At 49.3% G+C, this 25,831-nt stretch overlaps 1 protein-coding gene across 5 annotated transcripts in view; it reads right to left on the bottom strand.

Annotated features, from left to right (window-relative positions):
- The window catches only part of sept5a (septin 5a), a 176,286-nt gene that overhangs the window by 5,439 nt on the left and 145,016 nt on the right, over positions 1 to 25,831 (bottom strand). For all 5 annotated transcript variants that reach the window (XM_038792917.1, XM_038792938.1, XM_038792923.1 and 2 more), the window contains 5 exons: positions 24,455 to 24,572; positions 20,907 to 21,008; positions 17,426 to 17,522; positions 15,419 to 15,554; positions 3,767 to 3,869 (listed from right to left, as the gene is read on the bottom strand). In XM_038792917.1, the coding sequence (XP_038648845.1) occupies positions 3,767 to 3,869; positions 15,419 to 15,554; positions 17,426 to 17,522; positions 20,907 to 21,008; positions 24,455 to 24,572 (556 nt within the window). The remainder of the gene's footprint in view (positions 1 to 3,766; positions 3,870 to 15,418; positions 15,555 to 17,425; positions 17,523 to 20,906; positions 21,009 to 24,454; positions 24,573 to 25,831) is intronic.

Here is a 25,831-nt window from a genome sequence, read left to right on the forward strand (position 1 = left end):
GGGTCAATAACTGTGTTAAAGTCCCCTCCCATGACCAACCTGTGCGAGTCCAGGTCCTGTATCTTCCCCAACATCCTCTTTATAAACTCCACATCATCCCAATTTGGCGCATACACATTTATTAATACCACCTGCACCTCCTCTAGTTTCCCACTGACCATAATGTACTGACCTCCCACATGCAAAACTATTCTGCCCGCCTCAAACACCACCCACTTATTGATCAGGATCGCGACCTCTCTAGTCTTTGAATCCAGTCCCGAGTGAAAGACCTGACTAGCCGAGCCTTTCCTCAATCTAATCTGGTCAGTTACTCTAAGGTACGTATCCTGTAACATTACCACATCTGGCTTCAGTCCCCTAAGATGCACGAACACACGTGTCCTCTCGACCGGCCCATTTAACCCTCGATCATTCCAGGTGATCAGCCTAGTTGGGGGGGGGTTCATTGTCCCCCCCCTTCGCCGATCAGCCATCCCCTTTTTTGGGCCCACCTCCAGCCTCCCCCCCGGCAGCCTTTGCACCCAACCTCTTCTCTGTCCCTTGGCCCAAGTCCCTCCCTCATTAGAAGAACATTTCCCCCCCCCCCAACCGAACATATATACACCCCCCCCCCCCCCCCCCCAGTGTGCTTCCATGAGCTAGCCCGCCCAGCTAGCTTGGTGGCCCCCATCCCTGGTACCGGATAGTCTCCCACTTATTGTTCCCTCCCCACCCTCCCCCACCCCCGCTCATACAAACATACTCCAACAACAAACAATTGCCACACAATTGTCCGACAGAAAGACACCAAAATCTAAACAAGCTCATCTCCATCCTCCAACAGTTCAAATGAAAACATTAACTCATTCAGCTCTGCCACTGGTACCAAATAAATACAGAAGGCATTACAAACAGCTTCCACAAAACAAAAAATGAGAAACTTTTTTATAAAAAGAACAGAGATACAAAAAGAAAAAAAACCATGAACGTTGCAGCAAAGTTCAAAAGTTCTCAGTCCACCACCAGTCCTTTCCTTTTCACGAGGTCCAGCGTGTCCTCAGGCGACTCGAAAAAGAAGTGCTGTTCCTTGTATGTGACCCAGAGACGGGCCTAATACAACAGTCCGAACTTCACCTTTTTCTTAAAAAGGATCGACCCAATCTGGTTGAAGACTGCTCTTCTCCTGCCCATCTCCACACTGAGGTCTTGGTAGATCCGCAGGATACTGTTGTCCCACTTACAGCTCTGTGTTTGCTTGGCGCACTATAGAATGCACACCTTATCCAAATACCTGTGGAATCTCACCACCATTGCCCTTTGGGGGGGGGGTCTCCCATTCGCGGCTTCCTCGCGAGTGTTCAGTGAGTACAGTCCACTGCCAAGGATCGGGAGAATGACGCATCCCCCAGCAGCTTCTCAAATATATTTGCGATGTATGCCCCAGCGTCCGCTTCTTCGGACCCCTCCAGGAGCCCAACAATTCTCAAGTTCTGCCGGCGGGACCTATTCTTTAGGTCCTCCACCTTTTCCAAGAGCTTCTTCTGCTGGTATCTCAGCATCCCCACCTCCAACTCCACCGCAGTTTGATGTTCCTCCTGCTCAGCCGGCGTCTTCTCCACCTTCTGGATCGCCCGATCTTGGGCGTCCAATCTAAGCTCCAACCGCTCAATCGACTCTTTTATCGAGTCCAAGCAGTCCCGTTTCTGCTTAGCAAAGCCTTCCTGAATAACTTGCATCAGCTGCTCCATTGACCGCTGGGTCGACAAGCCAGAGGTCCGGGCCTCCGCCATGCTGTCTCCCGCTGCAGCTTCAGCCCAACCCTTCTCTGTCTTTCTGTTTCTGCTTTGACGAGCACTTCTAGTCCTTCTCTCCATGCACCGATGTGGGAATTCAGTACACAATTGCCTCTGTCTTCAGTTTTACAGTTCAAGTACGATGGAAAATCGGGGGAAAGGTCCAAAAGTCCGACCCGAGCGGGAGCCATCAAATGTGCGATTTACTCCTTCATAGCCGCCACCGGAAGTCCCATTCTTCTAAATTTGAGTGAATACAGGCCCAGTCAATGCAATCATTCCTCATATGACAATCCTGCCATCCCAGGAATACATCTGGTGAAACGTTGCTGCACTCCCTCCATGATAAGTATATCCTTTCTCAAATAAGGAGTCCAAAAATGCACACAATACTCCAGATTGGGTCTCTCCAAAGCCCTGTATGGCTGCAGTAGAACCTCCTTGCTCCTGTACTCAAGCCATCTTGCAAGGAAAGCCAACATAACAGTTGCCTTCCTAACTGCATGCAGTACCTGCATATTACCTAACTGGTGATAACACATCCAGGTCCCTTTGTACGACATTTCCCAATCTGTCATCAGTTAGGTAATACTCTAACATTCTGTTTCTCCATGCATTGCACAACATGAAAGGATATTTGTTACTTGTCATAATGAAATCTTTCTATGTCAGTGATCAGCAGTTTGGCTACTAGGTCAATTCAGAAATTAGGGCATGGATTGTTGACTTGTTGTCCAGACCCAAATCTGACTTTGAATTGGCCACCTGTTATAGGAACTGCTGAGTTTTAATTTCTAACGATTATATTGGAAATCAAAATCGGGGAGCTTCTATTTGGGGCAGTAAATTTGCAATGCCAGTTTCACACACAGGCATCAAGTTGAAAATGTAATTCTTTTGTATTCAGCCAAACCATGACTACAGAGCCCATCACTGACAAGGGAAACTTGGGATGGCCAATAAATTTGGCATTGTTAGCATTAGCCATGTCCAGAAATTAATAAATCTTTAAAAATGATCACAGGTAATAGGTAGTGCCTGTCAATTAGGAATCTGTTAATTGTATTGTTCATTGCAGACTGATTAAAAAGTGCCATCTCACATGATTTGAAAATAGTCATGACATTATGGGCTGGATTCTCCGTACTGGAGACGAAGTGCTAACGGCAGCATAGAATGTGTTGACTTTCATGATTTATTCATTTCAGCGCCGACTGAAACCCCGCTGCCTGTGCCAAAACCGGCCGGACAATGGCCAGGTCCCGGGCCAAGCATGCGCACGGCTGACGGCCTGCACCGCGCGCTCACGCTGTACAACATGGCGCCGGCTGTGAAATGAAAAGAAATGAAAGTCTTCAAATGAAGTTACTGTGAAAAGCCCCTAGTCGCCACATTCCGGCGCCTCTTCGGGAAGGCTGGTACGGGAATGTAACGTAAGTCCATAAACCGCGACACCACAGCCCATCCCCCACCAGTCCTCCCAGCCCTAGCAGACAACCCCCTCCACGGCCAGTGGCATTGATCCCGGCTGAGTGTGGCGGCGCTGGAAACGGCTCAGATCACACATGTCCCGCACTGCCAGGAGCTCAGCCAATCAGAGGCGCAGCATCGCGGGTGGGCTGGCCGATGACGCACCAACAGCGCTGAAATGGCGCTTGGCACGCATCATGATGACGCCATTTGGAGGGGACGGAGCAAGGCAGACCAGCATCAAACCAGTGCCGGCCCCGATTTCGGCGTCGGTGCCCATTCCCCACCCGATCGCCAAACACAATTTCAGGGTCAGGCTACGGAGAATCCCGCCCAACATCTTTCAGAAACAGTTCAATGCAAAAACCATACGTCACCAATTAGAAAATAGGCTGAAGTCACAACACTGAAATGAACATTTACTTATGAGTCCATTCGCACAGACGGTCAGCACCATCAGACTTCTCGTGCTCACAGACTATTTACCCACATAACATGACCTACAATCCCCAAATACCTACCTCTTCATCCTTCATTTTGATGAGTTTCTCTGTCTCTGCATCTGGAGTTGGCACAGGTAGTAAGGGGAGTGGACTTTCTGCTCGGTTGTCCTGGGTCAATTTACTGCGAAGTTAAGGAAAGAAAAATTCAGTGGCTTTATTTTGATCAATTTGAGATGAACTAGCGGCCAATTTCAGAACATATATTAAGATGAGTAAAGAAATTTAGGCGTTGAAATTTCTGAGCTCCAGTCATAAGCACCAAAACAAATTAAGTCCCCAAAGATACAGCTTAAAATCTCTGTTGTGATTGTTCAACCAATCTGACACCAGAGTTACAATGGGTGTGCAGAAGAAACTCCCACAGAATTTCAGGGCATTCGTCAATTTTTGTATATAATGGGAAAGAGCAAGCTTTAAGTCACTAATTTCTGTAAGAGGTTCTCTCATCATGTGGAATACCTTTGGTAAATGATTGATGGAAACCTTGGAAAAATGATGTAGGTGGCTGTTACAAGAGAAGATAGCACGAAGTTCCATTGAGAGTCTTCCCATTCAGTGAATAGCACCCTTAATACTGTTAGAGTGGTGTATGCTTTAAACAGCTTTTGCTTAGTTAAGTGCAGTTAGCCAAATCATCTGAATAGTTCTGCAATTGAATTTACATTGAAGGAATCTCAACAATGTGACATAGACTTGATCTAATTTAACAGACGACAGCAAATGCAAAATAATTTTACATTGTGTAGATCAATGTATAGGTATAAGTACAGAAAACATGAATGGAATAAAATCACAGAATAATGCAGTGCCGAAGAGGCCCTTCGAGTCTGCACTGACACATGCAAAACATCTGACCCACATACCTAATCCCATTTGCCAACACTTGGCCCATAGTCTTAAATGTTACGACATGCCAAGTGATCATCGAGGTACTTTTTAAAGGATGTGAAGCAATCCACCTCTACCACCCTCCCAGGCAGTGCATTCCAGATCATCACCACCCTCTGGATAAAAAATGTTTTTCCGCAAATCCCCCTTAAACCTCTCACCTTGAACTTGTGTCCGCTCGTAGCTGACCCTTCAACTAAAGTGAACAGCTGCTCCCTATCCACCCTGCCCATGCCACTCATAATCTTGTACACATCAATCAGGTCACCCCTGAGTTTTCCCTGCTCCAGCGAAAACAACCCAAGCCTATCCAACCTCTCTTCCTAACTTAATAACTTAAATGTTCCATCACAGGCAACATCCTTGTGAATCGCCTCTGCACCCCCTCCAGTGCAATCACATCCTTCCTATAATGTGGTGACCAGAATTGCACACAGTACTCCAGCTGTGGCCTCACCAAAGTTCTATACAACTCCAACATGACCTTTCTGCTTTTGTAACCTATGCCTTTGTGACTTTCTACATCTGAGCCACTGCCAGTGTCTCAATTTTACAATGAGGTAATTGAAAAAGCTGAAAAAATGCTAGGATACATAGTCAGGACAATATACTGACCAGATCGCATTTGAAGTATTGTATACAGTTCTAGCTGCCACAATGCCAAAGGGATTATGGAACTATTGGTATTAACAATGTTCAGCCAGAAGAGCAGTTTCCTGTGTAAGGTGCATGAAACATGAGGAAAGATTTGATTACTAAACCTTTTGTAGCCATGTAGAAGATGGTTAAAGGAAGCTCCAGGATATGAATAAACTATTAATCATCGTGGGCGGGATTCTCTGTGAACCGGCGGGATGGGCAACTCTGGCGCGAAGGAGTGGCATGAACCACTCCGGCGTCGGGCCGCCTCAAAGGTGCGGAATCCTCCATACCTTCAGGGGCTAGGCCAGCGCCAGAGTGGTTTGCACCCCGCCGGCCGGCGTGGAAGGGGCTTGGCGCCACGCCAACTGGCGCCGAAGGGCCTCTGCCGGCCGGCGCGAGTTGGCACATGTGCGGGACTCCAGCGTGTGCTGGCGTCATCCCAGCGCTGGCGCAGGGTGGTTCATCTCCGCGTCGGCCATCGCGGACTGTTACAGCGGCCGACGCGGAGGAATAGAGTGCCCCCACGGCACAGGCCCGCCCGCGGATCGGTGGGCTCCGATCGCGAGCCAGGCCACCGTGGGGCACTCCAGGGCCAGATTCCCCCCGCTGCCCGTGGAGCCAGGTCCCGCCGGTAAGTACCTGTTGCAATCTTCGCCAGCGGGACCAGCCGTAAACTGGCAGCCACTCGGCCCATCGCGGGCCGGAGAATCGCCGAGGGAGCCACTGCCAGCGGCCGCCAACCGGCGCGGTGCGATTCCCGCCCCCCGCCAAATCCCCGGCACCAGAGAATTCGGCAGCCAGCGGGGGCGGGATTCACACCGCCCCCCCCGGCGATTATCCAACCCGGCGGGGGGGTCGAAGAATCCCTCTCCATAGGCCTGGTAAACAGATTGCACCATTATAATTTGTTCCCCTCAAAGATAACGACCATGAAATTTCACAGTTAAGAGTACTAAATTCAGAATGTTGGACATGATTTGCATAATTGCATTGCTGATTCACTTCTGCTATTAGCCACAGCACTTTTGCCACCCTGTTAACTATAACTAGAGATGAGAGATGAAAACTTTTTGCCAATTGCTACTCATCAGTTACCAGTCAGCAGCAACATACAATTGTCCAGGAATAAACTTCCCTTAGAATTGCCTTCCCTCATAATGGTCTTTATTTGACATCTGCGCACAGAAATGCTTCTGAGACAGCAGAGTGGTGTCAGTAGTTACCACTCTGACCTGCATCTCTCCATCAGGCCTGTGCACTGATGGCTGAATATGATTTTACCACATGCCTGCAACAACACCCAGTCAAATGGAGGAACTTCCGGTGACGGCGGGCGGGAGACAGCTGCACATTGGAGGGCTCCCGTTCAGGAACAGCATTGTCAGGAGGTAACGCCTGGTCCCAGGGCCGGCTCAAGGTACCGGCAACTCGGGCAGTCGCCCGGGGCGCCATGTGCTAGGGGGCGCTAGGAACTCTTTACATATGTTCAGTCATTGCTGTGAATTGCTGGTACAGTGAGATTTCTTTAGTGACTTTTGAACAAGTCCTCAACGGGAAGGGAAGACGCATATTTGCTTTGATGTCTGCCGAGATAGTGAAGCAAGCCCGGTTCTACATTTGGGTTCACATATGGAGGGGGAGGGGGGGGATTGGTAAACACAACCATCGGGCCTGCTGCTGGGGCCACAGGGCTGCCCCGCCGCCTATAAATGTCAATAACGTCTTGTTAGAATCAAATACCTGCAGCACTCCACCACCTCTTAGATTAAAGAAAATCACTGAGGATGCCGGAGACGGAGACAATCCCCCCTCCCGTCCCCCCACCCCACCCATAACAGACAGAACAATCTCAGCAGGTCTGACAGCCTCTGTGGAGACAGAGATTTGCAGATGGGATTAGCTTTGTATTTGCAGTTCTGCTTCCCGTTCACTGGACGAAGAATGATCTGGACTCCAAACCTTAGCTCCGAGGTTCTCTCTCCACTTCGTGTGACCCACCCCCCGCATCAAAAAAAAAGGCTAAGAGTTCCAGTCGCCTGAATCAACAGCCTTGGCTCGGGGAAATACTAATTCTGTTGTAAGAAATCTGCAACAACAACAAACATATTGACCAGACAAGAGAACAAGGTGAAGTGATTCTGTCAGCGGAGATTCCCTCTGTGGACAGGGCAGACAGGCTGGGGGGGGGTGGATAATTCCCTCAATTATACACTGTCTCACCCAATGAGTAGATGAGTAGAGTAAAATAAGAATTAATCACAGGTGTGTTTGCCAGTGTATTTGGTGTGTTAACCATTAATAAATTACATTTTGGGACTTCCGGTTGCGGCTATGACTAGTTAAGTCGCACGTTTGGCGGCTCCTGCTACAAAGGTGTTTTCGGGCCGACTGGAGGGCCCCAACGGCGCTGGAAGGACAAATCCCGGTGGGGGAAGGCTCCCTGAGGAGAACCAGACCAACTTTATGGTCGGTACCCGGAGTGGGGTGGCAAAGAAAGCAACAGCAGCTCCCCAAAAAAAGCGGGGGAAGAAGACCAAAATGGCGGCCGGTGGCGCACCCGAGGAATGGAGGAAATGGGCGGAGGAGCAGCAGGCCGCTCTCCTGCGCTTCTTTACGGAGCTGAAAGTGGAGCTCCTGGAGTCAATGAATGCGACGACCACCAGGCTGATGGGAGCCCAGGCGACCCAAGAGGCGTCGATTCGGGAGCTGCAGCAGGAGATGACTGCGAGGGAGGAGGAGGCCACGGTCCTCGTGGGAAAGATAGAGGTGCACGAGGCACTCCACCTGAAATGGCAGAGCCGTTTTGAGGAGCTGGATACCCGAATGAGGCGGAAGAACCTGAGGATCTTGGGCCTGGCAGAAGGCCTGGAGGGGTCAGACCTCCCGGGATACGTAGCAGAAATGCTGAGCTCCCTGATGGGGGCAGGGGCCGTCCCTTCGCCCCTGGAGCTGGAAGAGGCCTACAGGGTCATGGCTAGGAAGCCAAGAGCAAATGAGCCCCCGAGGGCGGTGCTGGTGCGGTTCCAACGACTCAGCGATCGTGAGAGAGTGCTGGAGTGGGCCAAGAGGGAAAGGAGCAGCAAGTGGGAGAACTCGACGGTGAGGGTGTACCAGGACTGGAGTGCGGAGGTGGCAAAGCGGCGGGCCCGGTACAACCGGACAAAGGCGGTGCTACATGCAAAACGGATCAGGTTCGGAATGCTGCAGCCAGCGCGCTTGTGGGTCACCTACAAGAACCAACACCACTATTTTGAGTCCCCAGAGGAGGCGTGGGCCTTTGTACAGGAAGAGAAACTGGACTCGAATTAGACCCAGGGGATACTTGGCGGCCGTAGCCGCTCGGGTACTTTCAGCTGAACAAGTGGTTCTTTTTCGGCTGGGTCGGAACTGGGCAACTCTTATTGGAACGGTTTCCCTTTTTTTTTTTTCTTTCTTTGTTTGGATCTTGAACTCTTGCTTTGGTTTTTCTTCTGATGTTTTTCCCCCCTTTGCCAACTTCCCTTAGTTATTGTTATTGTGGTTATTCATGGTTATTTATGGTTATTTATATTGTTTGGTAGAGGGCGACTGTTAAGTACATTGTTATTTGTTATCTATCTGTTATTTATAATGTTAAGTTGGGGAGGCGGGACGGGGGGGAGAGCAGATCGGGGATATGGGCTCCCGGGGGGGTTCTTTACAGGCATGGATGGGGAGGGGGGTGGAACTGAAAATGGCGGGGTGGGGTGTGGCAGGGCGAAAGCGCGGGCTTTCCTCTGTTTTCCCGCGCGCGGGGCAGAGGAGGGGGGAGGGGAGGAGCGCGGGGCGTGGCTAGCAATGGCGACCTTTCCCGCGTTGGAGCGGGGCCAGGGAGGAGTGGCAAGGGGGGGAGGCCCTCCCCCCGAGCCGGGAGGAGTCGGAGTGTGGCAGGAGCAGCCGGGTCAGCGTGAACCAGCTGACTTACGGGAGTACGATGGAGGGTACATCGCGGCTAGGAGGGGTCCTAGCCTGGGGGGGGGGGGGGGGGGGGGGGGGGGGGGGGGGGGGGAAGGGGGATTAGGGAGGGACACCGGGTTGCTGCTGGAAAGACCAGGAACGGGAAGTGGAGGACTGGAGGGGTGGGGGGAGGGGGCCATCGCCATGGGGAGCGGGTCAGAAGGGGAGGGTCGACCCGGGGCGAGCAGGGAACAGGACATGGCTAATCGGCAGGGGAAGGGGGCGGGTCGTCCCGCGACCCGGCTGATCACTTGGAACGTGAGGGGGCTGAATGGGCCGGTCAAGAGATCAAGGGTATTCTCACACCTGAAGGGAGTGTTAATAAGGTGGGGTGTGCGGGCAGAGTCTGTCCTCAGGTACTCCAAAGCCTCCACTGGACAACAATGCAGAGATCACCCATTGAAAAAAACAATGCCTTCTCCAAACTCTTCTTCAGGTAAGCTCCTTCCGCATTCCGAGCCACCCCTCTCTTCCTCTCTCTCTCTCTATCTCACTCCTCTTGTTCTCACCGCGGGGAGGGGGTGAAATGAATCGTTCCCACACTTTTCCCGGAATCACTGCAGGGTTGGTATTGATTAACCTGCCCCTGGCTCACAGTCCCGCGCGCCCAGCCTGAAATGCCACGGCCATGTCCATTTCACACGAGTGGCGTTGCTGCACTTCGGGCATTTCAAGGTCCAGGGCAACAACTCCCACCAAGTGGCAACTGACCTTACTCCGGTCTTGCTGTTTGCCAATCAGCTCCCTATCTCGCCGGAGAAACCAGAGCTTCACCGGAGCGCTGTCGACGCTTCAGCTGTCTGTCCTTTGAAGTCTCAAAACTCTTCCGAAACTTTGCTCCAACTTTTTTTCACCCCCTTGACCACACGCCTGAGACCGTTTGACGGTGCAGAGGCCAACAATCACGAGTTCGCTTCAGACGTCCTTTTGCAGCCGCGAAAAGGGAAAAGTCTGACATCTGGTTAAAGTTACTGAATGTGCAGCACATGCATCTGAGGGAGAAAGTTTCGCGGATCGTCGCTCGGGTGATTCAGAAACATTTCATTTGTTATCAATTGGACAGCGTTCGGGTCCTCTCCTGACCATCATGGTATGTTTTGAGGGGCAGACAGTTTTTGTTTTTTAAATGAGAGACAGGTCAGTTGTGTACACAGTGAATTGAAGATCGGTCCTGGACAGAATATAGAAACGAAACAATTTCTACCCATTAAAAGTTGTGAGGCTAAATGAGAACTATTTGCCAAATGACTCTGGGGTGACTCGTGTGTCCAGCAGTGGGTCCGGGAAGCGGTTCGCGTTACTGTACAGAGTGGCTGAGCTGTGAATGCCGCCAAGTTGTATTGTAACTGCTGAATTTTTATTCTATATTTTCAGTTTTTCTCATTGTGAAAATTTTTAAAAATTATACTTGTAAGGGCGCCGAAGTTCAGCTTGCCCGGGGTGTCAGCAACCCTAGGGCCGGCGCTGCCTGGTCCTAAGGGCAGTGGAGGCAGCAAAAGTCAGGAGACAGCACAGGGAGGGGAAATGTTGAAGATCAGAAAAAAAACAGCCGTGGAAAAAGTGGCTGAAAGTCCGTCGGGGAGTGGAAAGGTCACCGCGGGGTTAGTAAAGAAAATGGAGGCTGGAGCACCAGGGGAGGCCGCATTGCTTACGACTGAAGAAATAACTAAGGTGATGGCCGTGAAAGTTGAAAGGCAGTTTACAAAACACATGGAGACAATGAGGAAGGAGATGGGGGCGGTTTTGAAATCGCTGGTGGAGGAGGCGATTAACCCGGTGAGGACGGCGGTGGCGAGTGCAGTGGCGGAGGTGTGGGACCAAGGCGAGGCACTGAAGGATCTGGAAGAGACATTACTGCAGCACAGTGATCAATTTACCTCGATGGGGAAGGAAATGCGGAAGGTGATAGAGATCAACAAGGATCTGTGAAGCAAAATGGAAGACCTGGAAAACAGATCCAGGCGACAGAATTTGAGGATTGTGGGGCTGCCCGAAGGAGTGTAAGGAACGAGGCCGACCGAGTATTTTGCCACGATGTTGGCGAAGCTATTGGGGGAAGATCCCTCCCGATACGAACTGGATCGGGCTCATTGGTCGTGGAGGCCTGTACCAAAGGCGAGTGAGCTGCCAAGGGTAGTGACTCTGTGCTTCCGTAGGTACAGTGTAAAGGAGAAGGTCCTGTGCTGGGCTAAGCAGAAGCGGGTGGTGCAGTGGGCTGGAGCTGTAATACGCGTATACCAGGACTTTATGGTGGAGCTGGCGAGGAGGCGGGCTGCCTTCAACTGGCTGAAGAGGGCACTGTACATTAGCAAGGTGCAGTGTGGCATTGTATATCCAGCAAAGCTGAGGGTGACCTACAAGTTCAAGGACTTCTATTTTGGGACGGTGAAAGCAGCGGAGTAGTTGCAAAGGCAGAAGGACTGTGGCAGAATTGAGAAATGGTCATGTACCGATGTAGCCTCATGACTGTAATTTTTCTTTTTTTTTTGTTTCACTGAATGCTGGTGTATGGGCTATAGGAGCCAACGTTGTATATATTTGGACAAGAGAAGAAATGGGACTTTCAGTCGTAATGAGGGTTCTTTGGGGTGTGGGTTTGTATGCGGGGTTTGTGTGCTAAAGGGGACTTTTGCGTTTTTCCTGGGGCTGGGCAAGGGGGAAAGAGGCCTGGGTAGTTCATAAGAACATAAGAACTAGGAGCAGCAGTAGGCCATCTGGCCCCTCGAGCCTGCTCCGCCATTCAATGAGATCATGGCTGATCTTTTGTGGACTCAGCTCCACTTTCCGGCCCGAACACCACAACCCTTAATCCCTTTATTCTTCAAAAAACTATCTACCTTTACCTTAAAAACATGTAATGAAGAAGCCTCAATTGCTTCACTGGGCAAGGAATTCCATAGATTCACAACCCTTTGGGTGAAGAAGTTCCTCCTAAACTCAGTCCTAAATCTACTTCCCCTTATTTTGAGGCTATGTCCCCTAGTTCTGCTGTCACCCGCCAGTGGAAACAACCTGCCCGCGTCTATCCTATCTATTCCCTTCATAATTTTAAATGTTTCTATAAGATCCCCCCTCATCCTTCTAAATTCCAACGAGTACAGTCCCAGTCTACTCAACCTCTCCTCATAATCCAACCCCTTCAGCTCTGGGATTAACCTAGTGAATCTCCTCTGCACACCCTCCAGTGCCAGTATGTCCTTTCTCAAGTAAGGAGACCAAAACTGAACACAATACTCCAGGTGTGGCCTCACTAACACCTTATACAATTGCAACATAACCTCCCTAGTCTTAAACCCAACTTTCTGTGACTCATGCACTAGCACACCCAGGTCTCTCTGCACAGCGGCATGCTTTAATATTTTATCGTTTAAATAATAATCCCGTTTGCTGTTATTCCTACCAAAATGGATAACCTCACATTTGTCAACATTGTATTCCATCTGCCAGACCCTAGCCCATTCACTTAACCTATCCAAATCCCTCTGCAGACTTCCAGTATCCTCTGCACTTTTCACTTTACCACTCATCTTAGTGTCATCTGCAAACTTGGACACATTGCCCTTGGTCCCCAACTCCAAATCATCTATGTAAATTGTGAACAATTGTCGGCCCAACACGGATCCCTGAGGGACACCACTAGCTACTGATTGCCAACCAGAGAAACAGCCATTAATCCCCACTCTTTGCTTTCTATTAATTAACCAATCCTCTATCCATGCTACTACTTTACCCTTAATGCCATGCATCTTTATCTTGTGCAGCACCCTTTGTGTGGCACCTTGTCAAAGGCTTTCTGGAAATCCAGATATACCACATCCATTGGCTCCCCGTTATCTACTGCACTAGTAATGTCCTCAAAAAATTCCACTAAATTAGTTTGGCATGACCTGCCCTTTATGAACCCATGCTGCATCTGCCCAATGGGACTATTTCCATCCCGATGCCTCGCTATTTCTTCCTTGATGATAGATTCCAGCATCTTCCCTACTACCGAAGTTAAGCTCACTGGCCTATAATTTCCTGCTTTCTGCCTACCTCCTTTTTTAAACAGTGGTGTCACGTTTGCTAATTTCCAATCCACCGGGACCACCCCAGAGTCTAGTGAATTTTGGTAAATTATCACTAGTGCATCGGCAATTTCCCTAGCCATCTCTTTTCGCACTCTGGGATGCATTCCATCAGGGCCAGGAGACTTGTCTACCTTTAGCCCCATTAGCTTGCCCATCACTACCTCCTTAGTGATAACAATCCTCTCAAGGTCCTCACCTGTCATAGCCTCATTTCTATCAGTCGCTGGTATGTTATTTGTGTCTTCCACTGTGAAGACCGACCCAAAAAACCTGTTCAGTTCCTCAGCCATTTCCTCATTTCCCATTATTAAAACTCCCTTCTCATCCTCTAAAGGACCAATATTTACATTAGCCACTCTTTTTTGTTTATATATTTGTAAAAACTTTACTGTCTGTTTTTATATTCTGAGCAAGTTTACTCTCATACTCTATCTTACTCTTCTTTATAGCTTTTTTAGTAGCTTTCTGTTGCCCCCTAAAGATTTCCCAGTCCTCTAGTCTGCCAGAATTCTTTGCCACTTTATATGCTTTTTCCTTCAATTTGATACTCTCCCTTATTTCCTTAGATAGCCACGGTCGATATTCCCTCTTTCTACCGTCCTTCCTTTTTGTTGGTATAAACCTTTGCTGAGCACTGTGAAAAATCGCTTGGAAGGTTCTCCACTGTTCCTCAACTGATCCACCATAAAGTCTTTGCTCCCAGTCTACCTTAGCTAGTTCTTCTCTCATCCCATTGTAATCTCCTTTGTTTAAACACAAAACACTAGTATTTGATTTTACTTTCTCACTCTCCATCTGTATTTTAAATTCCACCATATTGTGATCGCTCCTTCCGAGAGGATCCCTAACTATGAGATCATGAATCAATCCTGTCTCATTACACAGCACAAGATCTAGGACCGCTTGTTCCCTCGTAGGTTCCATTACATACTGTTCTAGGAAACTATCGCGGATACATTCTATAAACTCCTCCTCAAGGTTGCCTTGACCGACCTGGTTAAACCAATCGACATGTAGATTAAAATCCCTCATGATAACTGCTGTACCATTTCTACATGCATCAGTTATTTCTTTGTTTATTGCCTGCCCCACCATAACGTTACTATTTGGTGGCCGACAGACTACTCCTATCAGTGACTTTTTTGCCTTACTATTCCTGATTTCCACCCAAATGGATTCAACCTTATCCTCCATATCACCGATGTCATCCCTTACTATTGCCCGGATATCATCCTTAAATAACAGAGCCACACCACCGCCCTTACCATCCACTCTGTCCTTCCGAATAGTTTGATACCCTCGGATATTTAACTCCCAGTCGTGACCATCCTTTAACCATGTTTCAGTAATGGCCACTAAATCATAGTCATTTACGATGATTTGTGCCATCAACTCATTTACTTTATTCCGAATACTACGAGCATTCAGGTAAAGTACACTTATGTTGGTTTTTTTACCTCTGTTTTGAATCTTAACATCTCCAGTTTTATTCCTCCACACTGGCCGGTTTAAGCTGGCCAGTGAACGGGGGTGAGGTGTGGGTAGGGGCTGCAGCCATCGGAGCCTGGCAGAACAGGGTCCGAGGGGTCTAGCCGGGGTGGAAAGTTGGGGGGAAGGAACCGAGTTCGGGGGGAGGATTTTTACAAGAGGAAGTGGAGGGGAGACGTTGGGGAGGGGGAAGGGTTTCAACTTTTGGGTGTCATTTACGGTACTCTTTCGGACGTTGGATGGCATTGAGTATTGTCGTTTCGGGGGCGGGGGTTCTATTGGTTAATGGTGACCATGGGCGATTCCAGACTCCTTTCTTGCCTTTGTTCTTTTTCCACCGTGGGAGAGTTTGTATTATTTGATGCTTATATTGACACGTGGGCCGTTGGTTGGGGTGGTGGGAGCATGGGATCGTTGTTGATGTTAAGGGTATTGATTTTGTATCTGTTACCGTTTACTGCTTGTTGGTGGGATGTAAATTTTGTAGGAAAATGTGAAAATGGAGAATAAAAACATTTAAAAAAAAACACCCAGCCAAATGGATAAAACTCGGTTGTCAGATTTAGTTCCCACAAGAGAATGAGTTTAGGAGAGATGAAAAGCAGACCTGGTCATCTCCTGAATGCACCTAGCTCTGAAATTCTCATAGTGAATGTCCCAGGTCACATCCTTCAGGTCCTGCATGTGTGTCCGAATCAGCATATTCCGCAGTTTCACAAAGTCACAGTGTGCCTGATTCTCCACTGTGAAAATAAAACAAAAACAAAACCTTTACTGGTTGGTTGCATTCCCAAACTAGCTGTTGTGTTTGTATGCGTGCACTCTTACTTTGGAGAACATCATGAAGTAATCAAGTGATTAGCAGACCACAACATGGATGTATCATTCACAATAGTAACTTTAAACTTGCTGATAAGGAGGTTAATCCTCTGACAGTGCCATTTACCTCCTATATCCCACTGGATTTCAAGGGAGAATTCAGAGTTCGAGGTAATTTTCACTCGACCATGCTGGTTTCTTTACTGCATCCTCACCCACATTGCCTCCAGCACCCTACCGCAGCCCTGCACCATCTCGGCAGTCACCACCCAATAGTAATACATCAGATCCGGAATAGCCAAACCCCCCGACTGTCACCCTCCCTGAAGCACTGACTTCTGAATCCTCCCCCCCCCCCCCCCCCCCCCCCCCCCCCCCAAACGACAAAATTAACCGTTCCACCTCCATAAAAAATGTCTTCGGCAAAAAGACCGGCAAAATTGTTGGTCTTTTTGATGCCACTCTCGGTCAAATGTTGCCTTGATGTCAAGTACAGTCATTCTCAACTTATCTCTGGAATTCAGCTCTTTTGTCCATGTTTGAATCAAGATGAAAATGAGGCAAGAGCTGAGTGACCTTGGCAAACCCAAACTGAGCATTGGTGAGCAAGTTCCTGCTAAGCAGGTGCTGCTTGATAGCACTGTTGATGATCCTTTACATCACTTTGCTTATGACCAAGAGTAGACTAATGGGGTAGCTATTGGCCAGGTTGGATTTGTCCTGCGTTGTGTGTGCAGGACCTATCCCGGCTATTTTCTACATTGGTGGGTAGATGCCAATCTTGTACTGGAACAGCTTGACCAGGGGCATGGCAAGTTCTGGAGCACAAGTCTTCAATATTATTGCCCGAATATTGTCAGAACCCATAATCTTTGCCTTTAGCTATTTCTTGACATCACATTGAGTGAATTGAATTAGCTGGAGACTGGCATCTGTGATGCTCGGAAACTGCACAGGAATCCAAAATAGATCATCCACTGAGCACTTCTGGCTGAAGATTGTTGCAAATGCTTCGGCCTTATCCTTTGCACTGATCTGCTGCACTTCTCCATCATTAAGAAGAGGAATATTGCGGAGCCTCCTCCTCCAGTGAGTTGTTTAATTGTCTACCACCATTCATGGCTGGATGTTGCAGGACCTAGATCTAATCCGTTGGTTGTGGAATCGCTTAACTCTGTCTATTACTTGCTGCTTACTTATTGTTTGGCACACAATTAGTCCTGAGTTGTAGCTTCATAGGGAGACATCTCATTCTTATTTATGAATGTCTGATGTTGCTCCTGGCATTACCTCCTGCACTTTCACTGAACCAGCTAACATCCACACATGAGTATCTACAGCAAGGATCACTGGACTGCAATAAAGAATGGGAATATTGTAACCCTTCCCAAGAACATTTGAACTAAGGGCATTTATGCCAGCCTAATGGTTGTCCAGCTGAAATCAGCTAACTGAACAGAAACCACATACTCAACTTGGTACTTCTCATTTCTTTATCTTAGCTCTAGATAAGGAATTGACCTAATCTGGCAGAATATCAGATTAACTGGAAAATTTCCTTTTATCTATCTTTACATTCAAAACCTTACCACACTGATGTTTACATTTTTGTTCAATTCTGGTTACTCATTGTTGTACGTTGATATAATGATGTTTAAGGGGAGAATGAGGGTCTTGCTAACACACTGCCTTCCTTACAGATCTAAAGTTTAAAATATGTCATCTCACACATCTTATCCCCTTTTGAACAGTCACTTGGGGGTTGGTTCCACTTCCCCTCCCACAGAAGGCTCACCTTCTACAATCCCCCAGGGATACAATCGTCCACGGACTCTCTGACCGCGTGCCTCCACCACTGTGTTGCTGCCGATAACGGCAAATGGAATGCTTTCCTAAAAAGAAAGAGTAAAAAGATAGGCTTGCAGTCATATAGCACCTTTCAAAATCACTGAATATCCTAAAGTGCTTTATAGCTAATGAAGTACTTTGTCATATAATAATCTTTATTGTCACAAATAGGCTTAAATTAACACTGCAATGAAGTTACTGTGAAAAGCCCCTAGTCGCCACACTCCGGCGCCTGTTCAGGTACACTGAGAATTCAGAATGTTCAATTCACCTAACAGCACATCTTTTGGACTTGTGGGAGGAAACCGGAGCACCCAGAGGAAACCCACGCAGACACGAGGAGAACGAACAGACTCCCACAGACAGTGACCCAAGTGGGAATCAAACCCTGGTGCTGTGAAGCCATAGTGCTAACCATTGTGCTACCGTGCTGCCCTTTTGAAGTGTTGTAATATTAGAAACAGCTAAGTACAGCAAGTTCCAAGGACAGCAGTATGTTAATGAACGGGTAGTCACGTTGATCGAGAGATATATATTGTTAGGACACCAAGAACAGCTCATCTACTCGTCTTCAAAATGGTGTTGCAAATCTTTTACATTCACCTGAGAGAGAAAATGGGGCCTCACTGTTTGTTCTCATCCAAACAATATCACCTATGAGAGTGCAGCACTCCCGCGACACCTCACTGGAGTGCCAGCTTTGACTTTTATGCTCAAATCTTGAATTGGGACTTGACTCAACAAACTTTTGACTCAAGAGGCAACAGTGGAATCACTGACAGCTGATTCCTGTCATCATTTATGCCTTTCATTGATGTTTAGCAGAATCACTGGGACTGAAACGCGAAAGTGTTTCGTAATGTCTGACGAACAATTTCTCAAGAAGTGTCTTCCTCCATGATCGATACACTCCAAATTAAGCAAATTAAATTTCAACGTAAAGTCTCTCTGATAGGCATTGATTAATAAAGGTGGCAGGAACATACAGAAAATAGAAATGATCTTGGATTGAATACCCCACCATTCTAGTGGACTCTTAGTTGGACTCTTAATTTGCCGATCATTTCCTCTTCCAATCACAATCAAGGGGCAAAATTCTCCAACCCACGCAGTGTCGGAGAATCGCCCGGGGCCGCCGAAAATCCCGCCCCCGCCATGGCAGAAATTCTCAGCCACCCGGGAATTGGTGGGGGCGGAATCACCCCACGCTGATCGGCGAGCCCCCTGTGGCGATTCTCCGGTCCGCGATGGGTCTAAGTCCCGCCGCTGGGAGGCCTCTCCTGCCGCCGAGGTTTGAACCACCTCTGGTGACGGCGGGATCGGCGGCGCGAGCGGGCCCCTGGGATCCTGGGGGGGCGCGGGGCGATCGGACCCCGGGGGGTACCCCCACGGTGGCCAGGCCCTCGATCGGGGCCCACTGATCGGCAGGCGGGCCAGTGCCGTGGGGGCACTCTTTTTCTTCCGCCGCCGCCACTGCCTCCACCATGGCGGAGGCGGAAGAGAATCCCCTAGCATGTATGCGCCAGTGGTGACGTCAGCGGCAGCTGCCGCTGACGTCACCACCGACGCATGCGCGAACCGGCGAAGGCCTTTCGGCCAGCCCCGGCACTGGGCGTCAAAGGCCGGTTTTGGCGGCAGTCGGCGTGGCGCCAACCGCTCCCCGTGGGCCGAGCCCCCAAAGGTGCGGAGAATCCGCACCTTTGGGGAGGCCTGACGCCGAGTGGTTGGCGCCACTCCCCTACACCGGGACCCCCGCCCCGCCGGGTAGGGGAGAATCCCGCCCAAGATGTGAGCCAATACTACACAACAAATTTCTGAACAGATCAGTTAAAACTGACCAAATAGCGATCACGTAACGTTGTAATCTTTACTGATATTTCATTATAGTTGCAGCAGGTTCTGTTCCATTAAGTTTCATTCTGCGCCCTGGTCAACCTACTAAAGGTCTGAAGTAATCGCATCGACTCAGTTTGAGGTTTGGAGGGAATCCCATTGTCCTTCCTTAAATGTTTTAATTAGAGTTTTATAAATTACAAAATTAATAAATCTATGCACACCAAATACAATTTACAGAAAAAAGACGTTAAAAATAATATTAACCACCCCTCCCAACAGCTGACAGTGATTAGTTCCTTCAAATAAATGATTAAAGGTTGCCACCTCCAGTAGAATCCCTCGACTGAACCCCTCATGTGTACTTGACCTTCTCTTGGTACAAAAACTCCATCAAGTCTCCCAACCATACTGGAGTGCTGGCTGGAGATGCATAGCTCGCCATCGCACCGGTCTGCAGCCCCAGCGTGTCTGACACCCCAAATATAGCAATTAACAGACAGAGCTCCAGTTCAATATTCAAAATCGGTAACATGGTGCCAAAGAAGGAAACCCAAAAGCTCACGGGTGGTATTCTCCGCTCCCGATAAAAATCGTGGAGGCCGTCGTGAAATCGGCCGAGGTTCACAACGGCCTCGGGGCCCGATCCCCGCACCTAATTCACCCCCACCCGGGGGGCTAGGAGCGGGCCTCCGTCTTTCCCGGCCGAGACCTCGTCACGCTGGAAATGACGCACAGAACGGCGCATTTGTGAGGTCATCCGCGCATGCGCGGTGGCCGTCTATCTCCTCCGCCACCCAGCAAGATCTTGCCAGGCGGCGGAGGGGAAAGAGTGCGTCCGTTTTGGACGCTGGCCCGACAATCGGTGGGCACCGATCACGGGCCTGTCCCCTCCCAAGCACAGTCGTGGTGCTCCCGTGCCAATCGAGCCCCTAGATGCCCAAAACGGGCATCTGGCGCCGTTTCACGAATGCAGCAACCAGGTGTGTTTGCTGGCGTGTTGAAACGGGCGTGAAGGGCCGGCCACTCGGCCCATCGGGCTCGGAGAATCACCGTTCGCCGTGAAAAACGGCGAGCGCCGATTTTTCTGAGCTGGGGGGGAGAATCGCTGAGGGCGCCAGGAGGGCGTGAAAAATGTCAGGAGGCCCTCCCACGATTCTCCCACGTCACGTGGGGAGCGGAGAATTCCGCCCCACAAGCTTGGGGCAAGACCAGAACATGTGCATGCGGTTGGCAGACCCTGCGAACGGCACTTGCACCATCATCCATCTCTGAGAAGAAACGTCTCATTCTGGACTTGGTCGGGTGCGCCCTAAACAACACTTTAAGCTGGATCAAATTCAGCCTTGCACATTAAGACGTGGAGTTGGGATCCCATTGTGCCTAACCAGGATTTAGACAATGGTCAAAGTCGATACGTCTGTTGAAAATAGTTCAACCATAGTTATATTCATCTCAACTTTGTCCTTCCCCAGGGTATCTCTGTCCTGCAACCCACTCCTGATTCATGCCAATCATTTGGATCTCCTCTCTCCACTCCTTCCATCCAGTATTATCCTTCTCTTGCATCCCACATCCCTGGAATTTCATCTCACCTTTAGTTCCTTGTCCTGTTGCTTAAATTCATCGTCCTCATCTGAGTCGCACTCTGGAAATTGATATATTTTAATTCCGTATTGTTCAATTTCATCTCTAATCTACATTGACACAAGAATTAACATGGCATTGTTAATTTATTAATAAATTGATTTTTGTACTATTTTCGCAATATTCCTTATGACAATATCAGCAAAGGTGTTTGACACAGTGACGCCTGTCCATGAGCTTCATTGGAGGAAACAGACAACAAGCAAGATATGGACAAAGGGAGAGTGTCAAACAACGGTGCGATCAGGGACATTGGGCTGGATTCTCCATTCCTGAGGCTAAATGCCGGCACGAATGGAGAATCCGCGGTAGTTTCACAACAGGAAAATCAACACGAATCCCTCACCGATTCCGGTACGGTGAGGGGCTAGCACTGGTACCGCATGAAATGCCAGCGTATCGCGCCAAAAACGGCGGGAGAATTGCCGGGTCCTGGGCCGCACATGCGCTGGGCTGACAACCTGCACCAGTCGCGTTGGAAAACATGGCGCCAGTCATGCTGGAACCCTAATCCGCCAACCGCAACCCCGCAGCCCATCCCCTATCCACCCCACACTCCCCCCCAGCCCAAGCAGTCACTCCCCTGGCCAGCGGCATGGATCCTGGATAAGTGTGGCAGCGCTACACACGGTCTGCAGCCGGCACGCCAGGTTCCCACACGTGGCCCATGCTGTCAGGAACTCGGCCCATCGGGGCCAGCCAATGACATGGCAACGCTGTTGCAATTGTGCACGGCGCGCATGCCGATGATGCCGGTTTTGGGGGGGGGGGGGGGAGCATGGCAGACCGGCCTCAAACCGGCGACTGCCCCGATTCCGGCGTTGGAATCCATTCTCTGCCCGATCACCGATCCCAATTTCGACATCGGGCTACGGAGAATCCAACCCAATGTGTTTGAGTTGATTTTGAGAAGAGAAAGAGGAAGGAAAGGCAGTGGAATGAGGGAATTCCAGAGTCTGGAAGCAGAAGACTAAAAGTCTTGTCACCAATTCTTGTATGGGTGATGGGCCAATAATGCACAGAGTCGGATAGACCGATGACACAACGATCGAAAATATTGCAGAAGTAATGGAGGGTTAGAAGGGGATGAGGAATCCATGAAGGCATTTCTAGAGAACGCTGAGGATTTCAATGCAGGACAGTGTGTGTAACAGTTGGTAAGCTCTGGGGTAACAGGCTGATACAATATACAATACAATCAAGAGTTTTGAATGAGTTGGAATTTGTCCAGGGTGGAACTGGGGAAGTTGGGCACGAGAATGTTGAGCTTGGAGATTATATTAAGTATGAGGTAGGGCCAAGTGCCAGCCAATATGCACACAGAGGAAAAAACAGTCAAATTTGGTGGTGGATAGAATGTGAGAGTTGAAGTCTGTTCAAGGCGAAAGCCTGTGCACCACTGAATTCAGCCTGAGCAAACAGCCAATAGGAAACATGGAATTGAAGGCTGGGGAATAGAGCTTTTCACATAAGCTAAAAAGGAAATGGTAGCATTGCGGTTACATTACAAAACAAATGTTCACAGGGACTGGACTAATAGACCAGAGAACATGAATTTAAAGTCCCACCACAAATTCATTAAAAAAAAAATTCTAGAAATGGTATCACTAAAAGTGAAACTGGTAAAAAAAACGGGTTCACTCGTGTCCTTTCGCGAGGTCAGGTCTGTATGAGCTTCCAGAAGCACAGTAATGTGGTTGACTATTAACTGTTCTCTAAAATAATCGAACAAATTACTCAGATGTATCAAACATCAGGGGCAACTAGAGCTGGGTGATCAACTGGCTTTATCAGCTACACACATTTTGAGAATGAATTAGAATAAAAGATGGTTCTGATTTTACTGGCGTTAAGATGAAAAAAGTTCTACATTCTCCACAATTAGGATGCTAAACAGGCAGTCAAATTGTACAGCAGCAGGCATGGTGTTGAGAGCAGTTGTAATTGAGTTGATCATAGAGAATCATAGAAAATCATAGAATTTACAGTGCAGAAGGAGGCCATTTGGCCTACCGAGTCTGCACCGGCCCTTGGAAAGAGCACCCTACCTAAACCCATACGTCCACCCTATCCCCTATCCCTGTAACTCCATCTAACCAATTTTGGACCCTAAGGGCAATTTAGCATGGCCAATCCACCTAACCTGTACATCTTTGGACGATGGGAGGAAACCGGAGCATCCAGAGGAAACCCACACAGACACGGGGAGAACGTGCAGAATCCGCACAGACAGTGACACAAACCGGGAATCGATCCTGGAACCCTGGAGCTGTGAAGAAACTGTGCTAACCACTGTGCTATCGTGCTGCCCCGCAGCGTGGCGGTTGTGGACTCAGTCTGCGGCCGCCCTGGTCGGGGGCAGGCCGATTGGGGGGTTTATTTTTAGGGCCCAGCTGCGCGGTCCGATTTGATGTTAAGTGTCATTGGCCTATACTTTGAAATTGGCCTCAGGCTGAATGAGAATAGCAAGAGAAAAAAAAGAGGTGACGGATGAATGAGTGTGAGCTTATCTTGGGTGACCATGCTGGCACAAATGGGACAACATTGAAGATGGTGCACTGCAGAGTGTATACGGAACAGATACAGGAAGAACTAGAACAAATCATAGTCAAATATACCATTCTCCAACAGCACTAATGCAGGCTATATTGCAGATTGTATCTGCTCAATCCTGACTAGTCAAAATTTTGAACTGGTCATGAAGGCTAGAAACATGGGGCTGGATTCTCCGCACCCCAACGCCGAAATCGCGGCCAGCGCTGGGGCAGAGAATCAATTTTCCCGCAAGGAACCGGAACCAGCGCCGGTTTCCCGATTCTGCGGGCCTCGAAAAGCGGCGTAGTCGGGTGTACGCCGCGCGCGCCTCGGACCTGCCTGGGGCCATTGTCCGCCCACGACCGGCCGAAGTCCCGACGGCGTGGATCCAATGTGGTCCAGCCGGTTGGGATATTCGCGTGTCAGCTGCGGGCTCAGTCCGCGGCCGCCCTGGTTGGGGGCGGGCCGGTCAGATGACGGGGGGACATATAGGCTGCTGGGAAATGTTTGTGCGGGCGGACAGGGTTGGGCGTGCGGCCGATCTGGGGGGGGGGGGGGGGGGGGGGGGTGGGCGTTTAGTTTTAGGGTCCAGCTCCACGGTCCGAGTCCGCCATGGAGCAAGAGCGGCCACTGGAGGCCGCCGCCATGCGCATGTGTGCCTTTGACCCGGAAGTGCGGGGGCCCGTATCTGCAGCAAAAGCTGCTAGATTCACGCCGGGTCACTACTAGCCCCCTGCAGGGTTAGGAAGTTGTGGCCTTTTCACGCCAGTGCATAGAATCCAGCCCATGGTCCGTTAATAATTCAACGTGGCTGTACAGTTAACGTGTCTCATGGTTCCTGACACATTTCCCTGGCTATTAAAATAGGACCAATAATGTTGACGAGATGGTTTCCATCTGGACCAGCTGAATTTAACACTGTTTTTAACCAGGTTGTAATTTTATGAATGATGCTTCTCACCCTCTCTTTGAGTTTCTTCACCTCAATAGGCGTAAGCGAGTCGGCTTTCGCAATCACTGGCACAATGTTCACTTTCTGGTGTAATGCCTTCATGAACTCGGTGTCCAGCGGCCGCAACCTTAACCCAAACAGAGGGAATAAATTACTCCTCAGACAAATTATACCTCCAGGTTAAGAGAAACACGTCCAAGAGACAAATCAACCTTCCCCCATCCACAGAGAAACAGATCACCTTAGCACCCTTCTCTGCAGTCAGAGACACAGACACTCCCAGAGATAAATCACCTTCTCTCTGCACATTGAAAAACAAATCAGCCCCAGAGATAAATCACCCCTCCCCACACAGGAATACAATTTGCACATCAGACATGGTCAGGTAACAGCCTGATGCAAATGAGGGGTGGTCAGCAGTGGCTTTAATCATTGAATCCCTGCAGTGCAGAAGAAGGCCATTTGGCCTTTTGAGTCTGCACTGACTCTTTGAAAGAGCAGCCTACCCAGGCTCACTCCCCTGCAACCCCATAACCCCACCTAACCTCTGGACACTAGGAGGTAACCTAGCAACCCCACCTAACCTACGCATCTTTGGACTGTGGGAGGAAACCAGAGCACCCGGAGGAAACCCACGCAGACATGGAGAGAATGTACAAACTCCAGGCAGACAGTCACCCAAGGTCGGAATCGAACCCACTGTGAAGCAGCAGTGCTAACCTCGGAGTACCGTGCCGGTGCTGGGAGGCGCTGGGAGGAGCACAGCTCTTCCTCCTGGCTCCACAATAAGCCAAGTAAAAAATATACAAATTGTGTTTTCCGGTGGGTGGCAGCTTCAAACAGTCCCTTTAGTTTTCTGCCAAATTTCTGCTTGATTGAAGGAATCTCAAACAGGAATCTGATGAAGCCCTTACTGCCCGTGCATAGGACCAAACTCTTGTTGCTGGTGCATGCACGGGATGTTTATAGGAGAATATTTTCTAATATGATTGACGGGTACTTCCAATGTGGGACAAGTGTGTGCATGCCAGCTGCCACATTGAATCCTTAGGCCCCCCACTTCACACCTAGAAGATGAGCACAGCGGCATTCAATTTCTGAATCATAGAAACCCTTACCCCAGGTAGAACTAACTAATCACAGAGCCAGAGGCCCAACCCAACGTACACAGCCTATAATGTATCCAAACAGGTAGAGCAGCACAATCACAAAATTCAACACGTATCTGTAAACAGAGATCGTGACATTTTAAACGGGCCTGCAAGACATACAGAAATGAGTTGGATTGCAGGGGTTCAATAAAGTGGCTCACCATCAACTTCTCAAGGGCAATTAGGGATGGAGAATAAAAGTACTGGCCAAGCCTGTGATACTCATTTCTCATGA

Source organism: Scyliorhinus canicula, chromosome 1, assembly GCF_902713615.1.
Source record: "Scyliorhinus canicula chromosome 1, sScyCan1.1, whole genome shotgun sequence".
NCBI lineage: Eukaryota > Metazoa > Chordata > Chondrichthyes > Carcharhiniformes > Scyliorhinidae > Scyliorhinus > Scyliorhinus canicula.